A 14,630-nucleotide genomic window follows, 5' to 3' on the forward strand; every position below is an offset into this window, starting at 1 on the left:
CCGCTGATTATCAGGTATCTATATCCTCGTGAGCAAGCTGTTGTCCAAGTTCAGTATCCACTGAGCAGGTCCACTTGTCATTTTATTTCAAAAGGTTCCTCACATTTGCATCCCATGGTAATGGGACGTGTAGATTCCACTGAGAGTTTGGCATAGAAAGTACTAAACCCTGTGTCCAGGAGTCTTTGGGCAACTATGCCCAGACATCTAACACCTCTGTTGTTGTGTCCTCTGACATGAGATTTATATGCTAAGTGTCTACATGAAGGTCTGTCTCCTACTACATGTTACAGCTAAGCACAATTTCTTAGGAGTCACCTGTTTTTTTAAAGACTTAGTTTAGGTTCATGACTACTTGAAGTGAGTTCTGAAACATCATCTATTCCCACCCAAAACATGCAAGTGTTCAGACCAACCGTGGAATTTTGTAGGGTTTTTAATTACCAGTAATTCTGACAAAACCATTACAGTATACATAGGATGAAAATGTATAGTTGTTGCTATTAAAGTGTTTCATACTTAGAAAAATAGTATATACATCAAGACACCTGCATTTTTTGTCAGTTTTAATGGACAGAGACTAATGTAATTTAGTCTTTATTCTGGACTTAATAGCATTCTCTCCTCACTTCCACTGCACCAAAGTAGAGTCCTTACTATAAAGGTGGTTTGCAAAGGTTAGAAGTATTTCAGAAAATAAAAAAATAGCACAATAAAACCCATTCAAATCAACATTTTCAAGTTAAATTACCCAGATACTATATTACAAAGCAGATAGTAGCTTGATAAAACTTAGCTATCAGTTACAGTAATTCTGGACAAAATAGTCACATCTTTCATAAATTTTGTAGAATACAGCAAGGTTGTAAATATTTTTAAAACAGCAGAATTCAAGTACTCAATACTAGTTAATGTACTACAAAATTTTAAGATTTTTAAGAACATTTTGATTTTAGCAGCAAGACACCAAGTTTCATAGTTTATTTTTACTGAGTTGAAAGCCATTATTTGACATAAAATAATCATTTACAAACAGCCAATAGCAAGTCTGAGAAGTGAAATGCATTGTATCGACCTGGCTGAGGGCCTAACTCCACCTAAAAATCAGTGGAAAGACAATGAATAGAATGGGAGTTAGATCAGGCCCTAAAATGATTGGGGGAGGGGGAGTTTTCCCCACACCTATAAAACAGTGCAATGTGTATGGCTAAAAATTTGAATTAGATTCTTGGTAGTACAACACTGTATCAAATATAGCATCAGGATGCAGCTCTCTAACCTTAGCCTTCTCATATGAGGCTAACTGTGGCCATTCATCTACATGGATATGTTGTGCTCTCAGTCTGCATAGCATCTTATTTTGAGCATTTTACTTACTTTTTTTTGTAGTGCAGAATATGTAAGTTTACTCACTTAAGTCTTTTTTTTTTGGTCTCATCTGATAGGCCGGGGCGGGCCAATACTGGCTCGTGAGCTGGATCCAATCAGCCAGGATTAGTCCTTGGCAGTCCCCGCAACCCCTCTATATTAACCTGCACCTCTACAGATATTGGGCAGTCACAGATCTACATCGCTGCAGATCACTGTTCGTGACCAATGGGAGCAGCGGTAAGTGATGTCCCAGTCTTCACTCCATCCTGTGGTTTCCATTGGCCATGAATGTTGATCAGTGGCCAACAAGAGCTGCGATTGCCCAATCCTGGTGGAGGAGCAGGTAAATACAGCGGTGCAGTCTGGCAGGCTGCAGCTTTTTTATTGCCCACCCCAGACAGGCTATAAAAAATTACCAGGGCTCTATTCTCTGAGGCATATGTTCAGCCACCAAAAGCCCTACATGAATTAATAGTCAAAAGGAATTTATACATTCAAACACTGTGAGAAGGAGTTCAGTCCAGGGGAGTGCAAGAAAATAAATAGCATTTCTAAAAGCACAGTCACTTTTGATCCACTAGATCCAAGCTTGCCCCCTGGATATTCCAACTGGCATTTGGGCATACAATAGACTGAGCAGTTCAGCTCTTACTAAACATCCTTCCCTATGTGGATCGAACATCCACTCCTGAAAGCTGATCTCACACTCACGTGTAAAATAAAGAGTAAATTGTCTGCAGAAATGAATTAGTGACAGAAGCTGCCAAGTATATAATGTAAATCAGTTAGGGAAACCTGGTGCTTTCACACATTTGTTTACTATATTTCTATACATATATTAGTTGCTTTTTCTGTATTATTATTTTAAACTGTAGAAAAATAAGTAATAAAATATTCCTTAAGCAACTCTTCTTTATATGTAAGGACAAAAATCTTTAAAAGCACCTGAATGACTTTGGAGCCTAAGTCCCACTGAATCACTTATGAAAAAAATACTCTGAAAATAGAGTTTTAAAGCGGAAGAAGAGCTCTCCCAGATTAGTGGATTAGAAAAGGAATGAGTTAACTGTTCCCCATTTGATGAGAACATTTGTATTTTTTAAAAAAAAAGAGGGAGAAAAGATAAGTTCATCGAGAAATCTCACTATTTAAATTAACCCCCCCCCCCAAAACACACCCTTAAATTGACTTATGTTTCCTGCAGCCCTCCTCCCCCAACAGGGGTTTCAAAGAGCTTTTGGTACTTAAACAAATGTATTATAAATGCGAGCTGAAAGTACAAATCTCAAAAAAGTGCAAGTATTTCAACTCCACACCCACTTTTATGACCTATTGGGAAATTCAAACACTTCACAGCTCAGAGTATTCGTTCACAGCACTGTAGAATCAAAAAATCGTTCTCTGCATTCTCTGTATTTTTACAAAATATTTACTAGGAAGAGTTTGATGTGTTATAGCCATAGAACATAGCAGTGAGGTTCCTTCAGATTTATTTTATTGCAGTAAAATCTCTAAAAGGTAGAGCTGTACAAAATAAGTCTAAACAGAGCATTATTTAAGAACAGCACATCAGGCTGCATTTGTTCTTATTTAAAATTTTCCCAAAAATACATTCCTAAATATACAAACTATACAGTCTTGTCACATTAATGCTGGTTCTTCTAATGATAGAACAAAACTAAAAAAGTCTTTAGATATTAAAAAACCGACAAAAGCTCTAATGTACAAATGACTTGGTACCTTCATAATACCACATAAATAACTTCAGCAGAACCAAACTATATTTATGGAATGGCCAGGAAACAAATACTTTATGGTGATTAAACATCATCTGCTGAGAGAGTTGGAATGTTTATCCTTGGTCGTGTGAAAAATGCCATCTTCTCTCTGAAAAGAAGACCACCATCAGTTGTAAATACAATGAAGAATCCACCAGAGATTTGGATAGTCTCAAAGAAGAAAAAGACTTCCCAGGAAACTAATATACAAAAATAAAAGCCCTATGCTTCACCACACACAGAACACTCTCCTTATTTACATTTCAGAGACAGGCATTGTAAGTGGTTACAGTAAAACTCTCAAAACTCTACTTGTTTAAAAAAAATCAGTTTGCAACTCCTGCACCATTTTAGGTTTGGTAAAAGTATGTTACAATAAGAGCAGTAGGGGACTTGTTTATTAAACAAAGGAACAGACCAATTTGGCAGTGCTGTGCCACTCCCTGATAAGGCAAATATTGGGCACCAATACTGTTTTCACTGAAACCAATTGAATTCTGTCGATTTAAATGTGTGCAGGATTTTACTCTGGAATAAGAAAATGCAAACTCCTCTGACTCAAGCAGCACAATTTGGCTATGTCTACACAGGTAGACTCTGTTAACAGAGGTCACTGTCGGCAGATCATGTCTGCACATAAAAGCGGCTCAAAAGAGCAAGGTGCTCTGTTAACAAAGAGCAGCTGGACTGCTTTGCCCTCTCTCCACGGACCAGTTTATTGGAAGCTCTGCAAACAGGGCTGCCTGGGGAACTAAAAAGCCCTCTGTCAACAGAAATGTCTACATGACTACTCTGTCAATAAAACATTGTCGACAGAGGTGTTGTGCCTAATTGGGGAGAGGTATAACGCTGCTGGCTGAACAGCTGAGTTTGTCAACCAACTCTCGATAGAGCGCTCTAACCCTGTAGACGCTCAGCGAGTTTTGTCGACAGAGGCTGTCCATGTAGACGTAGCCTAATTGTCTTTTATAATAGACACTCAAATCTAGGTTGAAGTGAAGAAAAAAGGTTGCTTTTTTCAGCAATAATTTTCTCCTATTTAGAGAAATTCTTACCTGAACGACTGTACCTCCAGGGGCTCCTTACGACTCTGTCCTCGTAGCCTATGTACATCCTTGGCAGCTGCTCTCATCATTTTATCTGCTTTCAGCTCGCACTTATGTTCTGTTTTTTCTGCCTAATTGGGTGATGAAGAGAGTGAAACCTTCCATACAATATAGAAAATACCAGTTGCTTCTTCTCTATACCAATAAGCTCATGTCATGTTAAAAGGGTTATTTCATTTGTATGTTGAAGGAGAGAAATAAAGGCATTCTGTTGCCATCAGCTATGTGGGGCCATAGGAGCCGGAGTAAGATTTAATAGGAGTTTTCCACCTTTAATACAGCCATTCATTTTAAGTACAATGCAGCCCTACAATGTCTATTCCAGCCTGTTGGTTGGAATAGTGGCTGCTGACCTCTCGGCAACCCCTGTCTGGGATTTGAGGCCGATAGATCAGCTTCAATGAGCATCCAAGCAGTACCCACAGCAGCTCAACCACAACAGTCCCCTGCACACCAGAACATTCAGAGCCAAAATGAACCCCTCGCACTGCAGATGCAAAAGCTCCCATGCACATCGATCCTGTCTGCCTGTCAGTTCCAGCACAGGGGCCCTTGCAAAGTCTGAGTGGCATGAAGGGGGCCCTGGGTGAAATGTGTTGCAGCACAGGGAGAGAGTGTGCATGCGTGCATATTGCAATGAAACTGAACTGTAAGCAGGAAGATGTGTGCCCCTGTCATATGAAAGAGGATGAAAGCGTTGTGCCTCCAGGCAGGCTCTCTTGCAACTAAGTTGCGCAACTATTTAAGCTAATGAAAAAAAGTTGAAAGTTTATCTAACAATTAGATGTCTAGCATCAAAGGGATTATCATAATGAAATAAAAAACACACTCTTTTTTATGAAATGTGCCAAAAAGCGTCCCGTTTTACTACAGGTTGAACCTTTCTAGTCCAGCACCCTCAGGACCTAACTGGTGCCGAACCAGAGAATTTGCTGAACCACAGGAGGTCAATATTGTCTAGCAATATTACCAACACTTTCACTGCTTACTGGGCTCTTAGAAGACATGTGGGGGTTAATTACAGCTAAATAACAGCTCAGAACACTTGAGAGCTGGGACTGGTGGCTGTAAACAAACAATGGAAGCACAGGAAACTTGGCCACCCCATGATAATTTATGGTCCAGCTTACTAAAATCATGATGGATTACAGATGTTGCCAGACAAGTGTTCTGGATTAGAGATGTTCAACTTGTATTGCCTCCACTCAGGGCTGTTTAGTTATTTCTGAAGCTTCCCCCAACTTATCCATAAACCCTTTTCTTTTTGAACCACAGAGTTCCAGTTTTAGACTCTTTACAGAGAAAGGGAATGCATTTTTAACAGAAAACAAACGTGCAGGAAGATAAAATATTGTTTTGTGCAATAGTCTTTAGTATTTCCAGTTTTCTTCAACATCCCTTTCATTATTACCATTTAACCTGCTCTTTGATTGTAGATGCTTTTAGAAATCTCAAATAAATAGGGGTTTTAATAATCTAGAAAAAGACATTTCCTGTTCTGGCCAACTGTGCATCCTGCATGATTAATATGCTCAAATAATTTCTTTTTGACATAAGGACAGACATACAGCATTTCTACTGCAGTGAGCTAAACCTGAAATGAAATTTTGTTGAAAAGTTTTACTTGGTGCCTTATGTTTCTGTTATACCCAATGTTTTCTGAAAGCACAACTGCTAAAGTACGTAAATTGCAGTCAAATTGTCTGCCTTCTTTTATCATCCTCCTTGTTGTTTTCCCACAATCAGACGGTGGCTGGATAGCCTGCATGTAATTGCAGTTGGGCATGGCCCCACCTGTGTGAATACTGGTGGAAGTGAAGAACCAGGAGTAGATCTGCAGCAACACAAGTGAGAAAGGGAGCCTAGGCTGGTGAGTCAGAGGGCTCAGTGGCACCCCAGTTCCTTGTGGTAACCCAGAGGCAACCCATCACAGACTCCTCCTGTGCTGGCCCTAGTATCCAATAAAAAGTGACAGCACAATTTGAATTCCACTATCTGGCTCTCCATAGTTATGCAAGTCCTTTTGGAGGTAAGAAAGGACTTTTGCATTTGCCAGGGCTACAGTTCTAATTATTTGTGGGTGTATAATGTTTTTAAAACTGATGTGTCAACACAAAGCCCCGTCGAATAGGCTTATTTATAAAGGGGAGGAAAAGCAAGGTAGCGGATTTGCAAAAATGTGTTTGACTAAGCACGTTAGCAAAAGGCCAGTCAGAATCACCTACCCGTTTTTCCACCAGTCGCAGCCAAAGCCGGAATCTCTCATCATCCTTCACCCATTGTGGCAACTCTTTTTCACCTTGACCTTGAGCTTGTTCTAACCGTTCTTTCAGTTCTTTCAGTACAGAGATCTCTTGCACCAACTGACTGTGCCACGTCCTTGATGCCTGCAGGTCTAACTCCAGGTCTAGTGAAGTCCGGATTAGACGCTCTGTGCCAAAGGACTTAACCGAAGGCTGGAACAGAAGGGATTTAGAATTGGAATAAAAAGTGTCAAACTGTTCCTGTCTGGCACAACCACTTCTCTCTAAAACGCACAATATTCGGGCAGCATCTCTGGCTTTTCAACACTCCTTTTTCCAACTGGTTGCTCACCCAATTTTGCAGTTTCACAATCTAGCAAGTCTTACATGTAGACTTGCCCACTCTGCAACTTCAATAAACCTTAGTGATACCTGATGTAAGCAAAGGGCTTCTGTACTTAGCTGACAATGGGCTGAAATGAGGCGTCTTCCTTATGGCATTACTTAGAATATAATTTTACTTTAATACATACACCTCAATTATCAGAATATTGCAGAAAGCTGCAAGACAATATATCAGCATTGATTTTACAAGACTGGGTTTTCTCTTGCCCACAATATCAGGAATATTAGTGTCAAGAAGAGCACGAGGTAAGTATTTCAGTCAGGCACTTACAATCCGACTCATACAAAATATTTCAGTGACCTCCTAAGGACAGCAGCCCAGTTCTACCCCGTTCACATCCTAGCAGCACATGCACGATTATGTCACTAATAGAGGTGTGGCATCATTAAGCACTAAAAAGCGATTTTTTAATTGCTAAGAAATTAGTTATCCCACCAATTCCTTTGGTACAGACATGAGCCAACTGGAGCAAAATTTGCATGACACACACAAAATTTGCCTTTTTTGAGTTCCATTTGGAAGGAAAATTGTGAGAAATAATTCTTCCAAGTGGGAGTTCTAGTAACTTGGGGAAACAGACATTTGTTACCTTCTGACAGACCACTAGGAACTTTTCAGCCCAAATGGAGAATTCTCTCTCTTTAAAGCTGTGAACACATGAAGATGGGTGGTTTATTGCTGATGTTAACCTGAACTCTCTTTGCTAACCCTGCTTTTAATAGAATTATTTATTGGTAGCAAACAAATCAGTGCTTTAAGAATGTGCTTGTTTTCTTGACTGCCAGCTACGGGAAAAACAAGTAGGTGAAATTTTACCCGCTTCATTCTGACACTTCGCCTCTCCACAGCATTCCGAATGAAGGGTGGTTTCTTGGACAGTGTTGAGCTGTCACTGTCACTGCGATTTAGCTGAAAAAGAGACAAAAGTAATTGTTGTGAAACAGGCGTGCAGCGCCAGACTATTACAAATGAGCCCATGGAGTTGCTGAGATTTACAGAAAACCATGGAGTGAGAAAGTCACACATAACAGCACAATGAAACCCAACCCATGCCCAAATCTGGCTGTTTTGCCTGGTCCACTGTCCTTTCTTGCCCTTATCTTCTTTGATTTTCAGTGGTGTTGGTTGAGAAAAGGTTGGACGATACCATCGCTTTTGGTTAGAACACTTCACAGGTTACAACCCAGTCACCTTACCACACTTAACAGCACTAGTGAGGTCAGACAAGAGACTACAAAAATAAGTAGTAATGAATGGTCTTGCATTGGCTGGGAATTAACTCATTTCCACCTGTAACACCTATGACCAAGCAACTCATTAACACCCCCCATCCCTCTTAATTGTCTCTTTTCCAAGCAGAATAGTCCCAGTCTCTCTAATCTGTCCCATAAGAAAGCTATTCCTCATCCTTAATCACCTTTTTCTACCTTTTCGTGTGCAATATACCTTTTTTTATATGGGATGACCAGAACTGAAGAAGGATTAAGTATTTGTTTTCCTTTGCAAACTATTTTTATATACAAAGATAACCACATGCCACATAAAGTTACTGTGATTTTCTTCAGTTTTTCTCCCCCACCCCCACAACCGCCAGCATTTTAAGTATTTGGGGTCAGATAGTTCCTGATAATGTGGAGCAAGAAACTCCTCTCTTTTATGCCACTTCCATAGAACAGGGACAAGTCTCTCCTTGCATACTTCTGGGTTAAGCACCCAGGAGAGCACGTGCAGCCATCTGGCTCCTGCATGCTAGGGAGCTCCAGAATATGATGGGAGAGGACAATGACAGGCTGGGGGGCAGGAGAGAGATTGAGAGCACAGACAGGATCAAATGCCCCTCATCAGATGCCTGAATGCGGCACATGGAACACGGCAGTTCCTCTACTGCAGCTGCAGCCCCTCCACACAGCTGAATTTCCTGGGGTATGTGCACTCTGCCAGAGGACACGGTGGGCCACAACTTCTCTTCCAGCCATATTGCCCAGCGCAGCCACCAGCCATACTGCCTAGAAGGGGATGCTGTGCAATGCAGTGCAGTGGGACGCAGCCTCCGCTCCCCCAGGTAATGTGGGATGCGGAGGGTACAAGAGGCTGCAGCTGCATTCTCCTAGGCAGGCTCCAGCCATGCTGCCCAGGACAGATGGCAGCCTGGTGCATCCCCTTCATTCTCCCTCCCTGCCTTGGCCAGGTGATGTGGGATGAGGAAGGGATAGTATGAGAAGAGCACAGGATCCAGAGGAGTCACATGGGTAGGTGAGTGCCAGTTCCCACCCCTCCCCACTTCCATCCCCAAACTAGTGTCCCCCCACTTGGGTCTCTCCCACTACTTGCCATAATGGGAAGGTGTAGCTCAGGTCAGCAACCCCTGGCATGGGTGCCAAAAGTGGCACATGAACTGATATTCATCAGCATGCAAGGCGGGAGCTCAGCCCCACCCTCCCTCTCCTGTGCAGCCAGGAGTTCGCTCAAAGCCATGCCACCTATGGATTAACAAAAAGACAGCTAATGCTACCAACCACCACCCAAATGGTAAAGCTCTGCATCTTAGTTTATTAATGGAGCTGTTGTAAGTAGAACTGTTAGTGACTTTGAAAGGCACTTGGACCCTACATAGTGGTCAAAAGATAAAATTTCAGCACTTGGCCTCAGAAAGGTTACTGACCCTTGGTGTGGCTTATGCACAATGGTGATGTTAAATGTCTATGACCACTAATTTCACTGTACTCCAGGATGTGCATCTAGTGTAAGGTCTACGTGCTCCTTGGAGGCACAAACCAATGAGCCCCAGACCAGGCACCTTCCAGCACCCTGAGACATGGATATTCCTGGCTATGCCTGAATGCCCTGTTCAGTATTAATTATTATATGGTTCAGTGCTCCCAGGCCAAACAGAAGATACAATTTAAAGGTCTATTGTCATGAAGACAAGTAACCTCTGAGCTAATGTAAAGGCAAAACAGTTCATTCTGTGAGCCTGATTGTATCTGAACTGGATACACAGGTTTTTCCAAGTCCTATTTTGCTGCATTCAGTGGTAGGCAGCCCTTGATGTTCTCCAAGAACACCTAAAGTCCCCCCTTGGCCCAGCACGTACTTCACAAAAGCAGTTTCCTGGCAGTGGTTGCTTGTGTTCTGCACCAGCTGAAGCTACAGGAGTTATTTATAGTCTATCCTGATCCTCAATCCTGGAACTAATTAATTATGAATAAACATTTAATCAGAGAGGTGGCACTGACATTCTCACTCAGTACACAGATCATTCAATTAGTGTGATGCACAGCACAGTGGAGTCTTTCATCCTCCCTCAGTGCTGCTAATTGAAGTAAGTCGTTCTCTGCTTTCTGATTTTCATCATGACCTTTGATTTTAGAGGAGAAACACTAGTCAGACACTTACAGCATCTCTCTCTGATGATAATGCTGTTTAATGGCAGAGACTGGAGTTAAGTGCGGCAAGGCTGCCTCTGGTTAGAAAAGGGGCCTGCAGAGCAAATAAGGATCTATTCTGAACTGTCACTCTTCACTCTGATCTCAAGCAAGTTACTTGTCTATGCCTCATATCCATCACATGTAAATTAACTGCCTACCTTGGTAAGGCACTCAGATTGTTGGCTGACATATGCGCTACCTTTTAATTAGTGAGTGTCATTTATCTGAACTGACCCCAAGCTGACCAAGTTCTAGATTAGCATGTCTCAGATTCCTGTCTGGAGCCTTCATTCCACAGTGGCACATCAGGGTCTATGTCAGAACAATGACTCTACCAAATGTTGTCACATGCATTTCATTTCGGAAGAGGAGGAAAAGCCAGCCACAGGATGTGGTGGCAAGCAGGTTGGCAGGGTCTGGGTGCCACAAAATGCAGCAGTGTGTTAAGCAAGAAGTGCAAGCGGTCTGCAAAGTTGGAGGACAGAAGATAGCTGATCCAGTTTCAAATGGTAGAGGGCTCTCCCTGTACTGAATAACAGCTCTATAAGAACAGCAACCTTGACTATAGAAATGGGATGATGAGCAGTGGCTCTAGAACTTTGGTATGAGGAATCCCACGTTTCTGAACCTGCATTCTGTCTCTTCACAGCCATGATATGAGGCCATACCAGTCCAGAGCTGTGCTGCTCTTGCCTTCTGGGAGCCGTCTACCCCAGACGGTTAAGGATTAGTGGCTAATCAACTTGGTGTAGACAGGACAACTTTGCTTTCTGTAATGTCAGTCACTAGCATTCCTGTGTGGTGTATGGGATATTGTGCTACTGAAATGACATCTCAGACAGGTTCTGACCACTTGGCTTATTAAAAAGCCTTTGCAGGTGCTAATACCACTGTTAGGGCCAAGTTCCAATTTATATTCATGCTAGCATTTTAGTTATATTCATTCTCTCTACAGTGCCTGCCCTAAACCACTATTCTGTGTAAAACTGCTGAAATAGCTGCGTTTCAGGAGTACATAGTGATTCCATTAGGACTTCTCTCTGTGAGGTTAACTTCAGGAGGCGTGAAATGCCCCGCAGTCCTCTGAGGTACAATGTGAAGAACAGGTGCCACTCCCTCAACTGCTGAAGTCCATGGTCACTGAGGACATGTATATTCTCTCAGCTCAAACATATACAGCATGGCGTTATCAGATGAATTAAATATACTGCACAGTTACTAAGGAAAAACATTTACAATGCAGTCTGTGGCTGTGGTTTTCTTACCCGGCATATGTATTCACTCTGTGGTCCCGGTGAAAACGTTTTCGACCGGATTATGGTGTTACCTCTGACAAACTGAATTTGCGGCGGATTAGCTGCTTTCTTCTCTTTTGGACGAACTACAGTAGAAGATTGGGCAAAGCTCTCTGTGTTTGTCTCTTTATCCACCTGAAAGAAACATACTTTAGTGAACATAAGAATGGCTATACTGGGTCAGTCCAATAATCCAATTAACCCAGTATCTTCTTTACTGGCAATGACCATGCCAGATGCTTCAAGGAGAATGGAGAGAACAGGGCAATGATCAAATGAGCCATTCCTTGTCATTCAGTCCCAGCATCTGGCAATCAGAGGCTTTGGGGGACACAGAACATGAGGTTGCATCCCTCACTTAACATCCACTGAAAAATTTATCCTCTTTGAAGTTACCTAAATTTTTTGGAACCCAGTTGTGGCCTTCACAGCATCCCCTGGAAATGAGTTCCACAGGTAAACTGTATGTTGTGTGAGGAAATACGTCCTTTTGTTTGTTGTAAATCTGCCTTCTGTTAATTTTGTTGGGTCACCACTGGTTCTTATGTTATGTGAAGGGGAAAATAACATTTCCTTATTCACCTTCTCCACAATGTTCTTGATTTTATACACCCCCTACCCCAGGCTCCCCTTAATCATCTTTTCCAAGCAGAATAGTCGCAGTCTGTGATTCCTCATCATAAGAAAACTATTCCTCATCCTTAATCACTGTTACATTCTTTCTACCCTTTCCTCTGTACTATAATACCTTTTTGATATGGGATGACCAGAACTGAACACAGTATTCAAAATGTAGATGTATCATAGATTCATACAATGGCATTATGATATTTACTGTGTTCTTTTATATCCCTGTAGCTGTCCCCACCCCCAACAACATACCATCAGTGACAACTGCTTTTGTGTTCAGCCTGCAATCACACTTACAATTTCACACTCAGAAGTGCAGATTTCCATGAATTAAACTATAAGCTAGAGCAAAACTGCATCTCTTTCTTGGCTCTCCTCATACAATACAGTATAGTACTGCTCTCACCAAACTTGTGAGCAATTTTTACAACTATATCATTTTCTACTGACTAAGCTGCAAGTCACCTGTGAAAATACTGATTGACTCCAGTGAGTTTTCAGATTTACCCCAACATAGCAGGTTAAAAGTCAAGTTTTTAAATGTAGATTATCCATTAAAGACCACTGTTTTGTACTGCACACACACAACTGTCAGAAACAAGACAATCTGAGCATTAAAACAAGTCCTCGGTTAGGTAAATAGGTGATAATTAGATAACGGTATCACTCAGGATTACATTAGGAGATCCCATTTGTCAATCACCCACCTAATAAATTATTTTGTTAGTCTTTACAGTGCTACTGGACTGCCTTTTCTGACAGTGCGAGGTGACAAATGTTTCCAAGACCTTTTGGATTAAATAGTATTTCATAAATATAGCATTATTTAAAATTGAGGTTTTTATCCTAACGTGAAAGATAGATACTTATCTTAAACTTCATGCTAATGCTATTGCTCTGCTTAATGTTACATTGGTCTGGTCAGCTTTGCAGCAGATAATACCTGGTCCTGACATGAAAGCAGGGGACTGCACTAGATGTCCCCTTTAGGTCCCTTACAGCCCTACAATTCTATGGTTAACACAGGAACCACAAAAAACCTTATCATGAGTGATAAAAATGAGGGGGAAGAATAAGATCAAGAAATATGAACATGTTCCACCCAGATTATTTTTTTTTAGCTTTTTTAAAAATCCTAAAATTTCAAAGCAGCAGTAGAAATGTAGAAACAATTCAGACTGCGACAAGTATGTAGTCCAAAACAAGACCTGAGAAGGATATATATTGGGAGTGGTGGCAGCAAGTTCTCCCCCAAAAATGCAAATTTATCATCCCTTCAAAATGAATTTGATGCAAATGTACAACCCTGTGGCCATAAAAACCTCCTATATTTGCATGGGGAAATCAGTTAACTGAACATGGAAGCATCTGAATGACCGAATTTGCTTATGCACATGCAGGCGGTTTTTGGCAAAGGCGGGGCTAAGTGGCCCAAAATACATGTGTGCATGCACTTTTGCAGGTGAACAGGTTAACATGAGTGTTGGTAAATCTGCTTTTCATTGGATAGGTCTGTGATAAATGTTTAGGGCTTAGTGATTAGTGCAAAAAACATCAAATACAAGGAAACATTTCCAAACTGAAGTGGAACACTTTCCCCACACAATATTCATTACTCCACAAGCCTCCTATTTCCCCTGAAATGCTGCTTGCTGTGTTGCTATAAGAAACAGAAAAACACTCCATGTAATTTTCCAAGAAAGCAGAAGAGACATTGAACAGCATCAAGTCCAGCAATTAGGGAGATAACAGTGAACAACAAACAGTGGTGCTTTACTCTGTTTACTAAATATCAACCTTTTGGAAATGACAATATTTACCTTTACTGCTGCCAGCTCAGCATGTACTTGGGATTCTGGATTCTCTTCCACCTCCCAGAGTGTTTTCCCATCATAGAATTCTTCCTCCTCTTCCGCTTCATTGTCACTGTTCCCATCCTGCTCAGCACTCTCCTCATCTTGCCTGTCATATAAACCACTTCTGTTACTGGGCTGAACTCACTTGGAACAATACCTCCAGTATGATCTTAACTGGTGTTCTGCCAGTTGTAATACATGTAATGATGCCCCATGAACAAAAACACACCAGATGGAGTGGATGAACCAGTAGTGAAACAGTTAAAGGGAAGTTTCTCAATCTTTCATTCTATGGTAAGGTGATAACTATGGTTGAATATTCAGAGTGGTAGCCGTGTTACTCTGTATCTTCACAAAACAAAAAAGCAGACCTGTAGCACTTTAAAGACTAACAAAATAATTTCTTAGCTTTCGTGGGACAGACCCACTTCTTCAGATCTATCTGAAAATCTGTCTATCAGCTGTGAAGGAGTGGTTATGTTCCACAAAAATAGGATGTGTAAGGAATGGTTTCCCT

General features: G+C 41.3%; 1 protein-coding gene across 2 annotated transcripts in view; it reads right to left on the reverse strand.

Moving 5' to 3' along the window:
* Window positions 1-425: 425 nt before the first annotated feature.
* WWC1 (WW and C2 domain containing 1) overlaps window positions 426-14,630 on the reverse strand; it is a 133,215-nt gene continuing 119,010 nt past the window's right edge. For both annotated transcript variants that reach the window (XM_075009711.1, XM_075009712.1), the window contains 6 exons: window positions 14,078-14,219; window positions 11,598-11,762; window positions 7,721-7,813; window positions 6,481-6,711; window positions 4,205-4,326; window positions 426-3,258 (listed from right to left, as the gene is read on the reverse strand). In XM_075009711.1, the coding sequence (XP_074865812.1) occupies window positions 3,192-3,258; window positions 4,205-4,326; window positions 6,481-6,711; window positions 7,721-7,813; window positions 11,598-11,762; window positions 14,078-14,219 (820 nt within the window). In that variant the 3' untranslated portion in view covers window positions 426-3,191. The remainder of the gene's footprint in view (window positions 3,259-4,204; window positions 4,327-6,480; window positions 6,712-7,720; window positions 7,814-11,597; window positions 11,763-14,077; window positions 14,220-14,630) is intronic.

This window comes from Carettochelys insculpta, chromosome 15 (assembly GCF_033958435.1).
Source record: "Carettochelys insculpta isolate YL-2023 chromosome 15, ASM3395843v1, whole genome shotgun sequence".
Taxonomy (NCBI): Eukaryota; Metazoa; Chordata; order Testudines; family Carettochelyidae; genus Carettochelys; species Carettochelys insculpta.